General features: G+C 37.7%; 1 protein-coding gene across 4 annotated transcripts; it reads right to left on the reverse strand.

Moving 5' to 3' along the window:
• Positions 1–61: 61 nt before the first annotated feature.
• Positions 62–19,522, reverse strand: LRRC72 (leucine rich repeat containing 72). 4 transcript variants are annotated; one of them, XM_040064345.2, is made up of 9 exons: positions 19,452–19,522; positions 17,491–17,564; positions 14,006–14,075; positions 10,922–11,003; positions 9,586–9,699; positions 5,263–5,352; positions 3,148–3,312; positions 1,917–1,944; positions 62–438 (listed from the first exon to the last, which is right to left on the reverse strand). In XM_040064345.2, exons 2-9 carry the CDS (start codon positions 17,547–17,549, stop codon positions 273–275), a joined length of 774 nt encoding a protein of 257 aa, XP_039920279.1. In that variant the 5' UTR covers positions 17,550–17,564; positions 19,452–19,522; the 3' UTR covers positions 62–272. The 4 variants fall into 4 exon arrangements, with proteins under 4 accessions (XP_039920279.1, XP_039920275.1, XP_039920270.1 ...); XM_040064341.2 differs by lacking the exon at positions 19,452–19,522 and adding an exon at positions 19,306–19,387; XM_040064336.1 differs by lacking the exon at positions 19,452–19,522 and adding an exon at positions 19,153–19,206.
• Positions 19,523–20,071: the final 549 nt, after the last annotated feature.

A 20,071-nucleotide genomic window follows, 5' to 3' on the forward strand; every position in this document is an offset into this window, starting at 1 on the left:
CTGCATCTGTAACAGGGTGATCCTCTCATGTAACACTTGGATAACAAAATAATGCTAAGAATTGCATTTCAAGCAACTTTTATTACAACATTGCTACTATTTATCATTTGTTATCTTAATTTCTTCACTCTGCTACATATGATAAAAGAAATGTTACACTAACAACTTTTTCTGGAAATTCACTTAATTAGATGCGTGTTGTTGTGTACTTGTTTTATTGAGCTGTTAACCTACTTGTGGGCTTAACATTAGAGGGAGAATTTGGTTTTTTCTCATCTAAACTGGACTGTCAGCTTCTCAAGGGGCTCTTCTACTTTGTTCTTAAGCCGTCTTTCTTGACAGGTGCCTACTTTTCTCCAGTCCACAGAGGAAAATTCCATTAGAGATCTTGTCGTTGCCCGTACTAAAACCGCATCTTCAGGGTCCTCAAATGGTACTCTGCAAAAAGAACAAAGCAAGTCCATTACCTGAACATTTCCAAACACTTCAGAACTAATTTACAACACACACTCCCTGGAAAGTCAAAGTAGCAGTCACGATGAGGCTAAGGGGGAGGATTTAAAATTTTTAAATTTTCAGAAGGTTTTCTTCTAGCAAATTTAAGAAAGCAAAACAAAATGAGCAAAGGTCAGAGTCATGGGATTCTATTTGAAAAAATCATGTTATAAGTTATTTTAAAAAACATTCATAGTTTTAAAAATGTTTCTTTGTTTTCAGTTTTTTGCCCCCACAGAAGTTGTAATTGTATACTTTTAATGCTCTGATTCAATGGACATGATTCAATTTGGTACCCATTAATGGAAATGCACATTTAGTTCACTGTGGATCTCTTAACTAGCCCAATGGCAAATAGCCATTCTAAAAGCTCTGAATGCAGATCACTATGAGCTCGTTTTCATGTATCCTGCCACAGCTGCAGTCTGGGAGAGAAAAGCAGCAGATTCACAACATCAAAGCAGCACTGACAAGGAACAAAACCCTTTCAACTCACATACAATATTAAAACTTTATCTTGTAAGAACTTATTTCTTAAAGATGTCCATGTAATAACACACCTCAAATAAGCCACAGGACTGTCTCCACTGAGGATAATGCACTTTGTCACCAAAAGGCACCTTACAAAGCCTCAGCATTTCCATAAATAAAACTTGAGGCAGCTGTTCATCCATTCTATCAATGAGGACAGCTAACTGCACTGAAGGCAGGTAAGAATTAATTTTTCAAAAGAAATTACCTTGATTTTTAAGGAGCTCTGCTCAGAGTACTGTTAAAGGATATTATATGTAGGCCCTTATTATTTCCTTTCATGCATTTTCCAAATCTTTTCATGTGTAAAGCTAGAAAGTAAAGCCAAGCCTGATACCTAAAGTTTGTAAATCTGCTCTTACAAAGTTTGCATCTAAAATGTCATCACATTAAAATGCAACCTTTCTCCTTTCTCAATCCAGACACAGAGATAAAAGTTTTACATTTATTTCCATGATTTTGAAACTGAACAGAATAAAAATAACATCATGTACACACTAAAAAAGTTTCATTCTACAAGTCATAATATTTTCCAGAGGGTGTATTTTTGAACAGCCAGTCAGGGAAACATTTTCTGGGATATAATACAGAACAGCTATTCTGATGCTCTAATACTTTGAGCATGCTTTTTCTAGTGATCAGTGTTTGATCTTACAAATAAATGGCATTTTTATGTACCCATTTCCAAATGTGGAATACCTTTCAATACTAAATTTTAGACAACAAATCTAGTGTAGAGTTGCAGCTATATTGAATACAGAGACCTGAAACTGTTTCCAAAGTTCATTTTTACTAGATATTTTCTCCAGTTAGGGTATTTTTAGGCATGGGAAGGGAACTTAAATGCTTCAGAGATGCAAAAGGAAGAAGACACTGAAAACATTACTTACTTATTTGTGTTATTTCCAAATTCATGACCTATAACAGAAAGTTTAAATTATGACATTAATGGCTGTACAGCAATTTGAGTAGCTGAGAATTGATTGCTATCCTGCTCCTAAATTGCTTGCTCAAATTAATTGAAAACTAGCACTAATGATTTGAAATGTTTAAGACAACATTTCATTAAATTACTACAGAAGCAAGTATTTGCTGGGTTTTAAGAGTATAGTTTTAAGTTTCTTGTATTTTATTTCATATAGACATATACATCCAGGCTTTTTTTTCTTTCAAAGAAAATTATGCCACTGTATATGTGTATGATTGCAGGGTAAGACAGCTGTCTGCCTGCTTTGATAATCATCAGCAAAACAAATTATTAAAAATACTTAAACTATCCTCTTTTTCCCAACATCTTCAAAGTCATTGTTAAACACGGTGCTTTCAGTTTTACTATTGTGATATATACATTAAAAAAACTTGCAGGTATTTGATTGCTTTCCAAACTTCCATCTACAATATTTAAAATGCTACAATTTCAGTTATCTATGCACAATGGTGGGTTTTTTATCTTTAAAACATAAAAAAAAAGCTGACAAGATCGTGTAGGATTTCAAAGTTGATTCTGGATTGTGATACAAGTCTCATGGTTCCAGGTGGTATTCACCTGCTTTCTTGTGCCAGGATCATGCTGTCTTCCAAATCTGAATGTTTTTAAAACTCTAAAAATTGCTTTATATGCTATTATAAGACATCATTAAAATATTCTCAGCTTGGAAAGCATAAAGAGGAATCTGCTTACAAAACCAGGAAAGATATGTAAAATTTAGAACACTAGAAGAAAATATTTTCTTCAAAAGATTATCCTGTAAAAGCACTAGAGGGCATCAAAACTCTATGATGCTGAGCACTGAGTCAGAAGTGTATTGAGATGTTTTAAATACAAGTAAAACTAAACACAAGACTCATACTGACAAAAAAAGTTTCAGTTATCTTTAAAGACAATTCTGTAACTACAGGGTGTGACTAGAATTTATCTGCCACAATCCTATCAATAGAAGGATGCATTTGTTGCCTGCTGCTACAACTACTTACTTTATGAAGCAAACCAGCTGAGCTCTTGAAGCATTTATACTTTATTACTAAAACCAACAATGTTTTATTAGATGAATGAAGAACATTTCTAATTCAAATGACCTAGAAACACCTTCCTTCGAGTATAAAAAACACTATAAAAAATACCTGAGGGCATTATTGGCCTTCTGGCTGGTTGAGTGCATCTACTAGATCCCACCGTAGTCCCCAGGTCTGTATCTTCTCTCTTCCCAAATGCTATTGACTGCATGACCCAAGCCCTTTTGGGGTTATAGAGACGAAGCGCTGACTCCCTTTCTCTTTGTGTAACTACTGTTAAAAGGGATATGGAAAAATTAATTGTATTTCTATAAAAGGGATATGGAAAAATTAATTATATTTCTATCAGTTCAAAAGGCAGCATACAAAAGGTGATTCATATATTTTCTGTGCAGTTTTTAAACAATAACGATGTTAATGATACAATTTCACGGCAATCCAAAAAGGGAACATGGAGTGATACTTTCTAAGGCTTTAGGGTAAAGCCCAGTACAATAAAGTATTTTCTTCTGAGTGCAGTAGGATCAGAAGTTTTAAATGAAGATGCTAGAAAGCAAGACTTTTTGTGCTGCTTAAATGAGATCTCATGCACAAGTTAGTAAAGATTTGGAAGTGTCTTTATGAATAGCAAAAACAAGTCCTGGTTTAAGGCCAGTTCAATTCCCATTGGTCAATTACAGAGAAAACCCCAGGAGTGCAATCAAAAGAAAAGTTTAAATGTTCCTGGTTTGCACTTTAAGAGAAATAACTTTCATTTTTAAACAAATAGTTTGAGGCTGTTAAATCAAATTGGGGATACTGACTTCAATTTCATGAACCTTATACTAATCCAGTACTTCACCTATGGAACAGAAGTCAGATAAAATTTTAGAACAAGTAACTGGCAGAAGCATTTTCAGTTCAGGGAAGTTTTGGAGTCATGGTGTCTAGGGGACCCATTAAGAAGGAACTGCAGTAGTAATGCCTGAAGGTAATAGAACATGAGCACATGTCTTGTGTGCAGGAGACAGCCAGGACTATGCTGGTAATGCTCTACAGATGGTGAAGAAGCTTTGTAATGTTTTAGAGAAACAGTTCACTAAACAGAAAGTCCAGGATACAGCTTGATACAAAGTCAAGCCTCAAGTCTTAATTCAGGACTGACTACAGTAGAACTGTATTTAGGAGATGAAGTCCAGGAAGTTTTATGGAAGTGTTTCTAGACATGTAAATGCAACACTTATTTTTCAGCACATTGAGCTTCAGTCGTCACTCCCCAGTCAAAAAGTGATATTTAGTAACAGCCTGACAGATGTGTTAAGCACAAGTGTAGCACAAGAGCTCAGGAGAGTGGAGGTACCTGCGCAAAACGACTGTGTGAGCAAATAGGCACCTGGTCAGATCCAGCAACTCCTCATCAAGTCCTGGCACCTGCTGGGGCCCATCCAGCAGCTTTCCTTCATGACAGCTGTAAAGCCTCCCAGCACCTGCAGATGTCCTCCATCTGCCTTGCTCAGTCCCCTTTCAAGAAGGTGCTGGCTTTTCCTTGCTACTTTCTTACAGAACTGAGGTAGGAATCAGCTACTTTTTCAGCTCTCTCCAGTAATTTTCAGTCACACAGTTCTCCGAACACCAGAGACAAAAATCACCAAAGGTGATTTTCTGAGTACATTGTGGCATGTTTATGGATTCACTGATTTAAAATCTGGGTACCCTTAAGAGAATTTTTTTTTTTTTTCCCGTAGAATTTACAGTAGAAAATCTGTAAAAAAGTCTCTTGAAAACTTGTGACTATTTGTTACATTTGAAAGCTTGGTCTGCATTTACTTTATCAAGAAATGTGCATATAGATACTTAAACTGTACAGAAACATGCACATAGCTCAGGTTATTTCCCAAATCTAAGTAAGCACACTCACCCATATGAATGTACCAGTCTGAATGCACAGATGTAGGTACATGTTTCTAAGCACAAGCTTGTATATTTACCCAAATAGACAAATATATAAAGAAAACCAACACAATTTAAAAAGAACAAATCAAAAAAAAAAAAAAAATTGACAAAGCATTTATGCCACGCAAACTCTTTTTGCTTAACAAATCTTACAAAAAACAGGTACCTTGTTCATCAGTTCTCTATCAACAAATGCATGTAAAAGGATAGGATAATTTCACCTATTTTTCCAAACTGGTTAGAATCAAATGCAACTATCAATGTTTTATGAGAGAGGAAAACAATCCTTACACTTCCTGTCAAGGAGCTGAACTGAAGGAAGGAAGTATATCACATAAAGCCGGTAGTCTGGATCATATGCCAGAGGATTTTGGAATAGGTCTGCAAAATGTACACAGAAAAAAACCCAACATTAAGAAAAACCAAACTCAGCAAATCAACAACTGTGCAAGGCAGGAAAATTAAAGGTCATTAGGAGCCAAAGATTTTGTAAAAATAACAAATTCAAAATTTTCTTAGGCTGGGTAAACAAAGTAGTCTCTACACATGTGAAATTAAACATGGACTGTAGGACTGTAGGAACTGAGAGTTCTTACTGCAGAGTATGCAAAATACCACAGGCAAGAACTGGGTAAAGGTGTCATTATGCACTCCAAATCTTTAAAGTTCTTTTCGATTTTTTAAGATCTACAGAAAAAAGCACTGAAGTGTTTGCCTTTGATTTTCTTATGTATTGTTAGGTAATGCCTATTTTAATTAGCAGTGGTCTTTTAGGTGTGACAGCTTAAGATGCAAAATTTGTAGGAGGATGGAGTTATTAATATCAGATGAGTTTTAGGACACCTAAGACTTTATCAGAGCTGATAAAAGGCTGTATCCCACAGATGCAATATAAAATGCAAATACAGCCTAATATTTTGATAGATGATGGGTTTGCAAACTCAGAAACATAAAAGAAAACATTTCAGAGGGCCTAAACTCCTGAGAACTTGGGTCCCAGTTGCTTTCTCTGAGACTGGAGATACCAAAAGCCCATTAGCAACTTGGCTAAAATGTTTATGTTCAGCTTCACACTACCTGTATAACCAACCCTTTTCAAAACAGTGACAGGTATCAAGCCTGTGCTGCTGCTTTGCCAGGTGTGGAACATTAGCCTAGCTCACATGCCAAATCAGTTTGTTTAGTGACAGTGATATCTGAGGCCGACTAAAATAGAAATTGGCTCATTCACAGATGAGCTAATAAACAAGCAAGTGTTGGGGGGTGGCATAATGCTTTTTAACTACTTACAGAAATGCTGTTCTTCTAACACAGTAAAAATAATCAGGAGGCTGTTACCTTGAAACCACAGCAGGGGAAAAAAATCTTAAATCAATAATTTTTACAACTACTGGTACTGTCTATAGTCATCTGTTTTTCTCTTTCTGATGAGAGGCTGTGGCTAATACTTGCTCTAGGGTAAAAAATTATGTCATTTTAGCAGTCAGGGAGAGGAGGATGGTACTACAGAAGCAAGTAAGAGGTAGCAGAAGAAAAAAAGTCTGAAAATATTCCACACAGATTTGTAAACTACAAGATGCAATTTCATGTTCTTCATGGCAAATATGACTGCTGAGAGGGCTCCGTGCTTGATGGGGTTTAGCAGGTATTTGAAGACACAACAAGACTGGAATAAGCATTTGTCCTCTCCTACATAAAAAACACCTGTTCATGTATTCAGACGAGAACTTTTAATTCTTTAACTTTTTTTTTTTTTTTTTTTTTTTTTTTTTTTTTTTTTTTTTTTTTTTAATTGCTGGACTTAAAATTAGTAGACACCCACAAGGTGGCAGCAAAAGAAAAGTTCTATTTTAACGGAACTATTTTTTTTTTTCCTAGAAAGTGTTAATGAGAAAGGATATTATGTGCGCATCTGATAAGTTTGTTCTTGAGTCAAGGAAATATACCATAGTATTCCAAAGAGAAAAATGTTTCAGAAATATCTCTAAAAGCAGGTATGTTTGGTAGTGGAATAGAATAAAGATTCAAGAGAGATTTTTCCAAGGCACAAACCAGGTCTGATGTTAAACACTTGTGAATCTGGTTGCTGCTTGGACTATGTCCCTGCTCAACAACACTGATTTGTAGATTTGTTTAAGAGAATGTGCATTTTTCTACTACTCATTTTTACAATAAATTCAACCATTGAACAGATCAAGATGGTTTTGTTTTACAAAACATCTGGGATCCATTCCTGGCTGAGCTATCTACTTTCTTGTCAAGGTCATGTAATTTTAGTTCTACAAATTAGGATAATGCTTTCTTCCTCCAGAGTTCTGTCTGTTTTCTCTATTTGGAGTGTAGGAAAACAGTGTGCCTCTGCCACATGGGGCAGAAACACGGTGAACAAGAGAGTTTTCTGAGGTTTAACAGCAGGATGTTATCAGCTGTGGACAATAAATCAGTTGAAGCAATTTACAAAGCACACAACAAAAATCTTGGATTCCAAAAGGGAGATGTGAGCACAAGGTGAGCCCATAAAGAAACACTCTGAATCTCCCAAAGGCTGCCATTGTAAAGCAGCATGTGCAGTAAATCTTCTGAAGCCGAGTGTCTTCCCTAGACACCTGATGAAGGATGGTTGTTATGCTACACATCCAGTGCAGGGCAGTGGCTAAAATCATGAGGGAGCTTTCAGGAAGAGAAATGCAACATTTTAGCAGCTGGATGCTACTCCTGAAGTGAATAATAATAGTGTGTTTTAATAGTTCTATTGTCCCCAAGAGCTACAAAATAATAAAATGTTGTTAGGCATCCAGGAGCTCCATTGAAGGCTAGCAAGTGATTTTTTTATTTTAAATCAGTTTGACAATAAAAGAGATCTACCTCATAACTGTGTGAAGTTTCACTGGGTTTGTTTCATAAAAGTGAGTTATGGGCACAGCCCTTTTCAAAGCTATATAATGCAAATTCTGCACCCATTTAATATTTATTAATATTGCAAAAAGGCAGATAAATTATATAGTAATATGATATATAGGATATTACTTTAAAATTGATTTTGTTCATTTACTGATTTGATTTGACAGGGCATTTTATTAAACCAATAGAGACATGTTAATTCGAGAGTTCATTATTATGAAATCCCCTTGAAACAAACACATTGACCATTTTTTTCATGACTGCAAAGGTCAAGAAGGAAAGACTTTAAAGTTATGGTTATTAAGGTTCTTAAGTTTCTTCCACCGATTATTATTTACTCTTGTACAAATCTTTGAACGAAACAACTTTTTTTTTTTTTTTTTTTTTTTTAAATTAGGGTAGATCAGTATATTATATATTGTTTGATTGTTCTTTCTAATACTTCCTTTTCTATGGTGCTGGCCAGTCCAATTTGCATCCAATTTTCACTGTGTCTTTGTAACTGCCATTTGTAATAACTCAGCAGCACTTTAACTATCTGCTATGTACTTCCCACAGATGGTTGCAACAAGAACAACAAACTTCCTGTGCTTGTTGAAGCTCCTTATTAATTTGTAGAGCCAACACTGAATTCAAGTGACTGCACCATTCATACATAGGATGTCTGTCCAGACGCTGCCTAATCATTTCAAACAACTGCATTCTTAAATGACTAATTTTTCTATCTTGCATATAATGAAAAGAATTTCAATAGTTTGGCTGGCATGCTGTCTTCCTAAACACTTGATTTGTTTTTATCAGTTTTGGTCCAGGGTCAAGTTCAATTAAAAGTTTAATTTTTCATTCATATTTTCCTTTCCCACAATCACACATTCAGTTTTCTGAATGCTTAAGGAGGTGTTATCGCCTGGTGACATTCTGATATTCACCTCCTTAACCATGTCCCCAAGGCACAAAACTGTCTTACCCAAGTGCTAAGCATCTGGCATGACCTATGTTGACATTCCTTTTGGAATCATGGAAAAAGACTGCTATATTTTCATTTTCAATATCTTAATAGCATATAATCCTACCTTTCCTGGAGGCTACTTCTTACATTGTAACTTAGTGGCACCAACACTGTCTTGTATTCATTGGAAATTTCAGAGATGGTGCTATTTTCATTTTCAGCCAGTATATCAGAAAGTATGCTCCTTAACAGACATGTTGTTATGAATAATACCTAAAGTACATTTATTCATAGACTCTAGAAATCCACAGTCTGCCAAAAAGATGCAGAAAGGAAGTTCTACAAGCAAGAGAATTAATGAGGCAGGAATTTGGGCTCTCTAACCTATCACTCACACTCTCAACAGCAATAACAACCTTTATTCAACTCCTTTCCCCTCTATGATAATCTCACCATACTCCAGTGTTCCATTGCAGAGGCAGCTGTAAACTGCTTAGACACCCTCCAAGCTATTAATCCAAGATACTGGCAGCCAGCAGCCAAAAAGTTAACTTCTGAACTCACTTAGCAGTTTTTCCTCAGCTGAGGTACTCTTTGTGGAATTTTCAGGTCTTAGAGATCTCTTTCTTCTGTCAAATTTAGCTGAAATTGCTAATTAGCTTCAAAAGCTATTGGCAAATGATGCAGAAATAGACAAGAAACATCCTGATAAGAAACTAAAAAGCTACTACTTGCTGTTCTGCAAAATAAAAACAAGGCATTACTTAGAGTCTGCAAGCTTATCATTCCTTTCAATTCCTTCACTGTTTTGCCAAGTTTTTTTAGCTCGTTGTTGTGAAGAAACAGAATCTGTAATGAACATAAGTGTTTCAGAGCACCTGAAATAAAATGAAAAATAATTAATCATTCTCATCATAGCTGCTTTTATTAGAACATAATTTTGCTATTCTGTACACTGATTTTGATATTTTGGTTATCTAATTATACTTATGTTTTGGTAACACATTGCATGAGATGTTAATTAAAACTATAAACTAAATATATTTCAATATCCTTATCACCTTTCTAGTCACATCCTTTAAGCACATGCCTATGTTTTTTTCATTCCAGTTTTTTTTCCATTTGTCCACATCACCCTTGCATCAACAAATCAGCCTCAACTGCAACCTCTCTTCTACCTCCCTTCATTCTTCCTCTATCCCTCTAATCTTTGGTTAATTCACTTCCTTTTACCTTGACCTAATATTACTTTTGCCTCACAAACAATAGTATAATTCTAATACTACCCTTGCATCACAAGTAATAAATAGTGAATTCTGTACAAAATAGTTCCATTTCAAGTAATTACTGATGTCTTAAAAAGCTATTACAAAATATTGTTGTGACTCAGACTGTGTTCACATCCTCACACCACATCAAGGTTAGACATCTCATTTTCCAAATTATATATAGCATTTTATCCACATTTCTCTACTAATGATACCCTTCTGTTTACCCATATTTTATCATCTGTATTGTCTCTTGTATCCACGTTTATGTATTTCAAAGATAAAGTTGGCTTGAAATCTCACAGAAACTAATCAATATCATTTCTCATCCCAGCATTTTATAAGGACAGAAAATACATTTAAAATGTCTAAAATATTTAGAAATTTATTATGCTTTGGCCTGTTCATTCACAAATTTACAAGTCTGATGAAGCCGTTTTAATCCACAAGGACAAGCAAAACTAAAATACAAGTATAAGACAGATACATTTTTAAAATAAACAAAGTTTGGCAGTAACTTTGCAAAATATTTCTGTTTATGAATTCACAATATTAAACATGATCATGTAAGATCAAAAATATTTCACAACTGCCTGACATAAAGTGAATGACATTTCATCCCTTAGACCAGAATAAGCACATCACCTTATTGACACTCAAGACTGCTGGAAAAATAAAATATCTAATAATTAACATATATTAATTATGCAGACATAGGGGTTTTCAACCAGTAAGTTACTTGCTGTCACCCAGTTTTATAAATTTGTATGCCAATACAGAAAAAAGAAAGTATAGGCCTCTGCTCAACTACTTATAAAGGGAAGATTAGTACCTGATATATCTGTCAGCTCATTATTGTTGAGATAGAGTTCAGTCAAGTAATAGTTTTTGATCAAGAAGGTTAAATCTTGGATCTGAAATTAGAGTTAGGCAAACTGTTATATGCCGCTATGAATGTAGTGTTGGAGAATTATAAATGTGGCCTCCTGAAAACTGTTTAACCACATGTAGTTTCTTGTATTTGTGATTAAGACTCTTGATTTAAGGATTCTCTTAACAGCTGAACCTTCGTTAGAAATACTAATTACAAATCAAATACACACAGTACAGCTTTAACTATTTTTTAAAACTACAAATCTAACATTTGTATTTGGTAACAGATTTCCTTGAATGACTGGTCTCCATAATTTTCTCTTCCTTCTATTTATATTTGAAATCATTTTTATTGTGAGAAGATCCTCGTAGAGCATAATAATTCTAAGGTGCTTTAAGAATATTTCTGAAATATACCATTGGAATAAACCCAGCACCTTGTTTTTAAATTCTTTTTTCACCAGCAGGTTCAAAGAGCACAAATTTGTTCTAATTTACCAGAAATGTTATCTGATCATATTTAGAGAATCAATTAGAGTTACAGAAAAAAAATCAGTATGTGCATGCGTGTATTCCAAATAAAGAGGTATCTTCAGTCCCTATGGAATCACACATGCTTTCTGGGGGAAGCTCAATTCCAATAGACTTTTGACTCCCAATGCAAAGTAAAGTATCTGCAGTGGGATAGCAAGCTGACCTTTGTAATCACTGGGAGAACTGGGAGTCCTAATGGTGCTGAAGATTTTATCCTACAGTTTAAATGCAAGAACAACAAACAGAATTTTATTGCTGACTCTTTGAATTCTGTGGTGAAAAGTAATTTGTTAGGAAAGGAATTATTTCAGGCCTTGAATTTTCCCACTGACTCCAAAATAAATATGCTTTGCTCTGTGCATTAATAGTATCTGAAAGCTGGAAAGAAGAGCAAAAGACAGAAATTTTTCTACTCCCTCGTACAGTGGCTTTCCCTATTTTTGTCAAGTTTTATTTTAAGAATCATCTGGAGTAAAAAATTATTGAGTATTGAAAAATACGCTCCTCCTATTGAGGCATTTAAGTGAGACTTTTCCTTTGAAAAGCCACTGAGTGACTTCTCCACACAAGTCACATAGAACAAAAGAAACTTTCTTTGTTACTGCTTATGCAGGAAAGTGAGAGTTGTGCAAAACTCCAACTTATTTATCTTTCTTGATCAGTAAGATCAGTTCTGCTTAGTCATCAGGCCATTTCTTCTTTTTCTTTAATGTCCTTTAGCTATACAAGGAAAAACCTTATTATACCTGTGATTTTAGTTCAACATTTTAATATATCTATGCATTTTCTTTTTTCAAAAGGAGTTAGTAAAAGTGGAGATCTTTTGATGAATTGGACATAAGATGCCATATAACTGATGCTAGCCTGGGGCAGCAGATATACATGTGCTCTGAAGTGACATGGAATGTAAATTTATTTTTTCTGCTGCTCACAGATCTACTTACTTACCCAAGCAAGCAATTCTGGAGATTTAAGTATTTGGACTCACTGTAAAAGTCATGTAAACTACTGTACAGTAAAATATTCATACCCCATCATCCCTAGAACTGCAGTGTTGCTTCCTGTGCACAGGGAGAAGCTCAGTTCACAGAGTTTTATGTAACTCTTGCATGCATGACATCTAAAAGGAGCCTCACCTCGACCAACAGCCTGCCAGGAAATAAACTATGCATGACTGCAAGAATATAAAAGAAGAGCTATGCATTTCCTGCAATCCACTCCTGTCCTACAGCCACATCACCTCTCAGTCTGTTCCAAGAACTGCCCGCTCCAGCTACACTGGGAACTCGGGAATTAGCACAAAACCTCAGCTTCTTAAATACACAAAATTTATAAATCTGATGTGAAACTGAAGGAAAATAGATTAGCTTATGCTCTGTTATGTTTAAAAAAAAAAAAAAAAAAAAAAAAAAAAAAAAAAAAAAAAAAAAAAAAAAAAAAAAAAGGTTTTCCTTAAATCTGTTATATTTGACAGTTAAATTAGCCTGGAAATGAAAAGTAATTTATTAGTTTGACAATTATATAATACTTTATGTTAGAAAAACCACAAAATAATAACCAGGGAGGATGTTGGAGTGCACCCCTCCTTGGGCTCTCCAGGGAGTGACGAAGATGTAGGGATTGAATTAAAGCCTTTAGAGAAATTAAAATATATTAAGCCACATAAACACAAAGTAGAAGTTTAGATTTTAGTTTTAAGTAAATATTCTCTAAGTGTCTTAAGAACCTGTCAGCCAGCACAGGGCTCAGAGCCCTAAGGCCTAGCAACTTAGCTTTAGACATAACAAAAACATAGTAGAACATTGCTTACAGTACTAGATAGAATAGGTCCAATTTTAATGTGAATGAGATAGAACCTTTTTACGTTAATAGATATGCTATATGCATAGGTTTTGATACTATTCTTGGTAGGTTTTGGTAGTTTTACATACTTTCAGATCAGGTTTAGATTAGTGTAGAAAGAATGTTTTAGAATTGTGTCCTTAGCTGACTGGGTAACCTATAGATAGGAATATGAATATGCATTTATGATTTATGGATAAAGAGCCCCTGTTTCTGGGGCAATGGCATTGGTTCATCCATTTTTCGATTGATCGATCCACCCTCTTACCATCTACGACAAACGAGAACGGGGCTTTGCCAGGGAGCCGCTGCCAGGGAGCTGCTGCCAGGACTTTGTCAGGTGATATCACTTGGGGGCTGCTGCTGCTGGGACTCGGGGCCAGGAATCTGCCTTACCCCCGTGGCTGGGGCTCCTTGTCAGTTTGCTTTGCCCCATGGCTGGGACTCTCTGTCAATTTGCTTTTATGCCCCACTGGATCTTAAGCCTTGTAACTTTTAGTAAGACTGCATATTGGAGCTCTTTGCCTTCGAGACTGATGCATTTATATAATAAACAACTTTGTAATAACCAGAAAATGCTCTTGGCTTTTTAAGACCCTAAACCCACGAATAGCTCGACGGGAGTATAGCTGTATTTGCTCTGCTCTTTAAAGGAATATTTTATTACCTTATTGTTGTTAATCCACAAATACCTTAATCTGCGAAACTGTGATAGACTTGGGATACTTCTTAGTCCTCTGGTGGATGAAAAAAAAGAAAAAAAGTAACAAATTTCTTAACATTAATAGTGCTTAATAATTTTATAAAAATTTAAATTTTCCATAAATAATATTATACAAGAACTATAAAGGCACACTTCATTAGAATTTATAGCAGAGAAAGACACAAAGAAAAGATGGCAGAGACAGTGTAAGCACTCTGCACACCTGCAAGCATAACAAAGCAGCAGGTGGTAAAGAAACAGGAACAAAATAAGTGATACATTAATTGCTTTACCATAACAGCATGAGTTATGAGTTTGAGTCACATGTACTTTGCAGTTTGTAAAAATCCTGCTCAGAACACAGGAGGAGACATTTGGCACCCTGGGGACATAAAGCTAAAAAGGAAACTGCTTTGAATGTGCAGCGGGGATTGTCCAGCCACAGTGCCAGAGAAGCCAAGGGAAGACAGACATCAAGCACATCAATGTGCATTTTTTATTATTTTTCATATTAGTGTATATTGTGAAATATTTTGCCTTTTTTCCGCTCGTGTCCTATTGTCTTAGAAACTTAGTACATCCACTGAGGCAGAAATTGTCTTCCATGTGCTAGTAGGGTTTTAGGTTTAATTGTATATCTAGCACTTTCAGCTTGCTAGTTCACTAAAAATAAAAATTTACCAACTGACAAGAAAATATTAGTGAGCTGCCAAGTGATTTTAGCTAATTGCTCTTCTTTATTTTCATTGCTATAAATAAATATATTCTTAATTTCCACTAGAAAAATTACAGATGACTTTTACCTGAGAATTTGCTATAATAAAAATTTCCTTGTGTATTTTAATGTGTTGCAAGATGAAGGCCAGTGTTTCAGAAAGCAACAGGAATGATAAAAATTACCTCACATCATCAGGCTAAAGGTGTGTTTGTTTTCCAACTGTGAAGTCTGGTCTCTATCTTTCTATGTTGTCTTTTTTATTTCTTGGGTTGTTTTTTTTCCCAACACACCCTCCAGTTACAGACAAGGGGAGGGTGGATACCTTTTCTCATCTTGCTTTTGCAAATGAAAAGTCTTGTCAAGAGTAAACCCTACAAAGTGGGGGTTCTGTACTTTTAGTCCCTTGTATCTGAAAATCAGATTATCCTCGCATTTAAATTGTTACTTTAAACTGTTTATTTGGCTTCCTCAGATAAGCCATAAAAACTAACCCTGCAAATGCATACTTAATGTGTCTACTGTCACAAGTAACAGAAAAAGACATTACTGCAAGTAGAAAGGACAAGCAGATGGCTGTTGACATACAAAGAACATAAAGAGCTCCTACAGAGCTCCTATCTAATTCTGCTGTGCTTCTCTGAACTACATTTCAGGTAGCAAAGCCAAAATATCTTATATTCTTGGTCACTGCCACTCTATAACTAGTTTACATTTATTTGGCTTTACTCCCTGTCTAGCAACAGCCTCATCTTGACTCTCTCCAAGCTTCTATCTGTTGGGGTTTTGGTTTTTGGTTGTTTTTTTTTTTGTTGTTGTTGTTGTTCTTTGGGTTTTTTTTTTTCTCATATTAAGGGATTTCATTTGCCCCAGGGACAGCTTAATTCCTCTAACATTTTAAAAGAATCTGTCCTTTTCTAGATGCCTTCCAGACTTTGTATATCTCTCATAAAGTGATCTTTTTTGGCCTGCAGCATTCTTTTTTTTTACCTACTGCTAAGTTGATCAGTTTTCCTGGGATGACAGCTTTCAGAGTCCAAAATACAGTGTTTCGTATGCCTTTAATAGTAGTGGTTTAAAAATATAAACTCATTCCCTCTTATTTGATTGACTTTAATTTTTTTTTCCATTTTCTTATCTCAGCTAGCAGAAAAATATGTCAAACCAACAATAAAGGAAGCGTGATCTGATACTGAGCTTGGCTGGGGTTCAAGTTTATATAACTGATACAGAATAAAAGGAGTTCACTTCTATCCAATCATGAAAGAATCCATCTTGCATCATCTTTACCAAGATGGTTTAATGGGAAGACAGATCACTTCTGTATCTGCCATGTGAACATTTCTTTTTATTCTATACCAAAGAAAATACTTGAAAGCCAATGAGGGCACACATTTAAGCATTTAAAAATAAAAAATACACCAATTAAGACTGTATACACTGTCTTAATTCTTTACATGTGTGGTATAATAATCATATTGTTTAGAAAATATGTATATATGCACCTTGTAATTTTCTCATTATTTAAACTTCTCACTTGAATTTTACTTTTTTTCTCTTTCTAAAATGTACATTTAAAAAAATTTGACAGTAACTATATGATTTACCTCAGAAAGCATCAAACACTTTCTCATTGTAAATCAGGGGATGTATAAGGAATTTAAACATATTAGTGAGCACATTTAGGTTTTTCGAGACTGTATGCTTTCCACTAAAAACGAACTAGACAACACTGAAATCCCTTAATCCCTTAGCACCTTTTATTTTTCACTCATTGGACCAAGAGACTTTGAAAACCTTCTCCCTGAATTATTAAACTACTACTTAGTCCTTCTATATGCTATCAACCATGTGAGCAGTGGATACAATTGTGAGGCTGCAGACAGGTATGCAACACTTGGAATTGTGCCCTGGCCAGAAATTCAAAGCATGCTCTTCCAAAACTTTGAAGTATGTCCTGTCATGCATCCATCCCTCTATGGCAGCCTCTCAGCATGTTCACACTACGACATACACCTCTATCAACCTAGATCACCCACAGGTTCATGAAAGCTTTGCCTTCCTTCACTTAGCACGTCGTCTTCTCCTCATCTGCCCTACATCTCAAGCTGTTTCATAAAGCACTCAGAGATCAGCTCTCTCATCAGTACTGCCTGCCCAAAATAAGTGTTCTTGTGCTGTGTTCACTTAATGTTGCCCTGCCCTCCCTTCATTTCTTAGCAGTACAGATGCAGGTAATTTTAAAGGTGGTACCACTGAGTTTTGTCATTGCAGTAACATGTTTCTTCAGGGAGGTCAGAAATTTGGCAGTTCTTAGACTGGGCAGGTCCCACGTTCTTTCATTTGCCTTCTTGATACTCCTTCCACCCAGGCTTACAAGCCTGTTAGAACAGGCAGAGATCAGCACATCTAGTCTCACTCCTCTGCTCCCCATGGCAGAAATTCATGTACAACTCTGTGAACTCGCAGACCCTCAAGCAACTCTGGGTTGCTGGAGACAGATTGTGTATCTGGGGATGAGGCTGTTAGCTGTGAGCACAGTGCTGCCTGCTGTGTGTCAGTGCACCATTTCCTCACCCTCAACATGTACGGACCACATAAGAGTATGATTTACTGGTATTTCACATATAAATGATGTTCAGAGAGCTCCTGACACAGAAAGCACAATGAAAGATTACCATTTACTGCATGCTCTACTTTTAGTAAAAGTCAAAACAAGAAACATTTTACTTACTGTCTAGCCAGATACAGTGCTATGACATCCACCTTGTTCTTGTAGCCACAGATCTTCATCTGGTTTTCTATTGCCTGACAGTACACAGTACCTCCGTCAGTATTATATGCAGCATCACTATGGATTCATTACATTGTAACATATGTGAACTCAGTGTTTAAAGTAACATGCAGACCAAAATTAATACATGTATCACAGCACCTTGCAAACTGTAACACAGTCTAAGAGAGATAAAGAGGTATTAAATTTGCAGTCTCTATTTTAAATTGATAAAAATACTCCAGTGATTAGGCTACAGTTACGCTAATATTCTTTTTCTATGGAGACTCATTGTTGGTAGACATGAAGTGAGAAATTATCATGTTTTAACTGGAGAACGGGCTTCTCATTTGAGTCAGCTAACGCAGCACTTGCGATGAACAAGGAAACTGCTTACTTTAAATTACAGTTGCAACTTTATTTTATGCAGCTTTGCTTTAAAACTGTATACATGATCTTTCAGAGCTATGCATCTAGAAAACTCTGCTTATACATTTAACATTGAAAAATGCAGACTTTTTTTTAATTATTATTTTCAGAGTATATTACTGATGTGTCATAACTTGCAAAAGCAACAACACCACTAACATAAGAATTGTGGATGTGTCCTACTAGTGGTTGATATAAACTAAAATGTGTATCAGAAAAAAACAGGCTTAATACATCAGCTATTGTGCCCAACATCATTATGATCACTATTGTTTAAAACACAAAAATGATACAGCTTTACCAGGCTTGGAAGCACTAATAAGCATGTCAAGAGTGGCCTGTACTGCCTGCACAACCTCTCCAGCGTGTTCTGGGTATACTAAACCTACATAAAATAACTCTCAAATGTGTGGGAGTGGCTGCACTCTCTGACCAGAGGCAGGCAGGCACTCGCAGGCCGCTTGTTCCTGTGTGGGACTCTGCCTTTGGCCCAGAACTCGGCACGGCCAGCTCTCAACTGCACGGGTAGGGGAAAGGTCTGGTATAAATGGCCATAGTTTTGTTTCTACACGTGCAAAATCTGCCCACGGAACTGCAAGTGATCCCTGGAGAAAAGGAGCTGTGAGACACCCCAAGTGTGCCGATCTCAGGCCCGGCATTGCGGGACCGGGACCGTCACCGATGGGGAGCGCCGACGTGACAACGGGGAAGGCACAACTACGGCAGAGAGCACCCGTCCCGGGCGTCGCGTTCCAGAGTCAGGAACGCTGTGCCCAAAGATTCGTATTTCGCACACTCCGTTATGAGAGATCTCATCCTCTCCCCGTCCCTGTCAGCCCCGGCCCTCCGCCGCAGCACCGCGCGGCCCCGGCGGGGCCCACAGGGCTCAGGCGTGCTCGGCCGCTGCCCGGGAAGGACAGGAAGGATTGCTCCAGCCCTCTCGGAGGATCCGAGCCGCTCGCTGCCGCCCCGGGGCCGGGTGGGGGAAAAGAGCACCTTCCGCCGCCGCGGGACGACGGATCGCGCCCGGCCTCGGGGTACGCTGGCGGCGCCGAGCCCAGCGAGAGCGACAGGCCAGGCTCCGGGGCGGCGCAGGTGCGACGGAGCGGGCCGGGGCGGCAGCCGTTCCGGGCGAGGAGCGGCGCGGCCGGGGCGGGCGGAGAGGAGAGGAGAGGAGGGGCCGCGCCCGCTCACCTGCCCGCCGGCCGTGGCGGCCGCCGCCATATTAGCGGCCTGCTGTGGGCGGCCGCAGGGAGGCACCGCGAGAGCCGGGCTGAGCTGGCCGGGCTTTCGGGGCCAAGACTCCCCGCGCGGCCCGAGAATCCCCGTGTCAGTTTAACAAAGTACCTCTGAGGTCGCGTACAGCCTACGACTGATCACCACCGCCTCGACTAGACTGTGCCACTGAGTGCCACATCCAGTGTTTCCTTAAACATCTCCAGGGACGGTGACTCCACCTGCTCCCCGGGCGGCCCATTCCAGTGTCTAATCACCTTTTTTTGTGAAGAAATTATTTCTTCCTCAGGCACAGCTTGATACTATGTCCTCTGGTCCTGTCACTGGTTGCCTGGAAGAAGAGACCGACGCCCACCTGGTACATCCTCCTTTCAGGCAGCTGTAGATAGCAATAAGGTCTCCCCTGAACCTCCTTTTCTCCAGGCTAAACATCCCCAGCTCCCTCAGCCACTCCGCGTAGGACTTGTGCTCCAGGCCCTTCACCTTCTCACTTGCCTTTCTCCAGACGTGCTTCAGCACTTCAATGTCCTCCCAGAACTGGACAGAGTAGAAATGGTGTAACACTGAAATGGGAGCCCCAGCCTGAGCGTAAATCAAGACAGAGCTTCGTGCTGGGGAAGGAGCTCGATGGTGAGGGATACCCACACTGGGAGCCCGGACTCAGGCAGGGGTCCTGGGTGGGCCAGCGAGAGACCCAGTTGGGCAATGGCTAAGGGAAGTGGGAGAGACCTCTGTAATCTCTGGGCTGTCTCCGGGACCATATTCACTCACAACCCAGAAAAAGTGTGTTTGCTTTTTTTCTTCTTTTAAATTATGTTCCTATGGTTTCTTTATTTCTAAGCACAGATCCCATGTCCATGTATGTATATCACAGAAT

This window comes from Hirundo rustica, chromosome 1, assembly GCF_015227805.2.
Source record: "Hirundo rustica isolate bHirRus1 chromosome 1, bHirRus1.pri.v3, whole genome shotgun sequence".
Classification (NCBI taxonomy): domain Eukaryota; kingdom Metazoa; phylum Chordata; class Aves; order Passeriformes; family Hirundinidae; genus Hirundo; species Hirundo rustica.

Excerpts from the sequence above, each read along its gene's own strand:
- LRRC72 (XM_040064336.1), bottom strand. The coding sequence starts at position 19,182 with ATGGCGGCGGCCGCCACGGCCGGCGGGCAG. Across the intron at positions 14,076-17,490 it reads GCACTGTATCTGGCTAGACA|AGGACTAAGAAGTATCCCAA; the intron begins GTAAGTAAAATG and ends TTCATCCACCAG. Across the intron at positions 11,004-14,005 it reads TGTGGATTAACAACAATAAG|ATCCAAGATTTAACCTTCTT; the intron begins GTAATAAAATAT and ends CTCTAATTTCAG.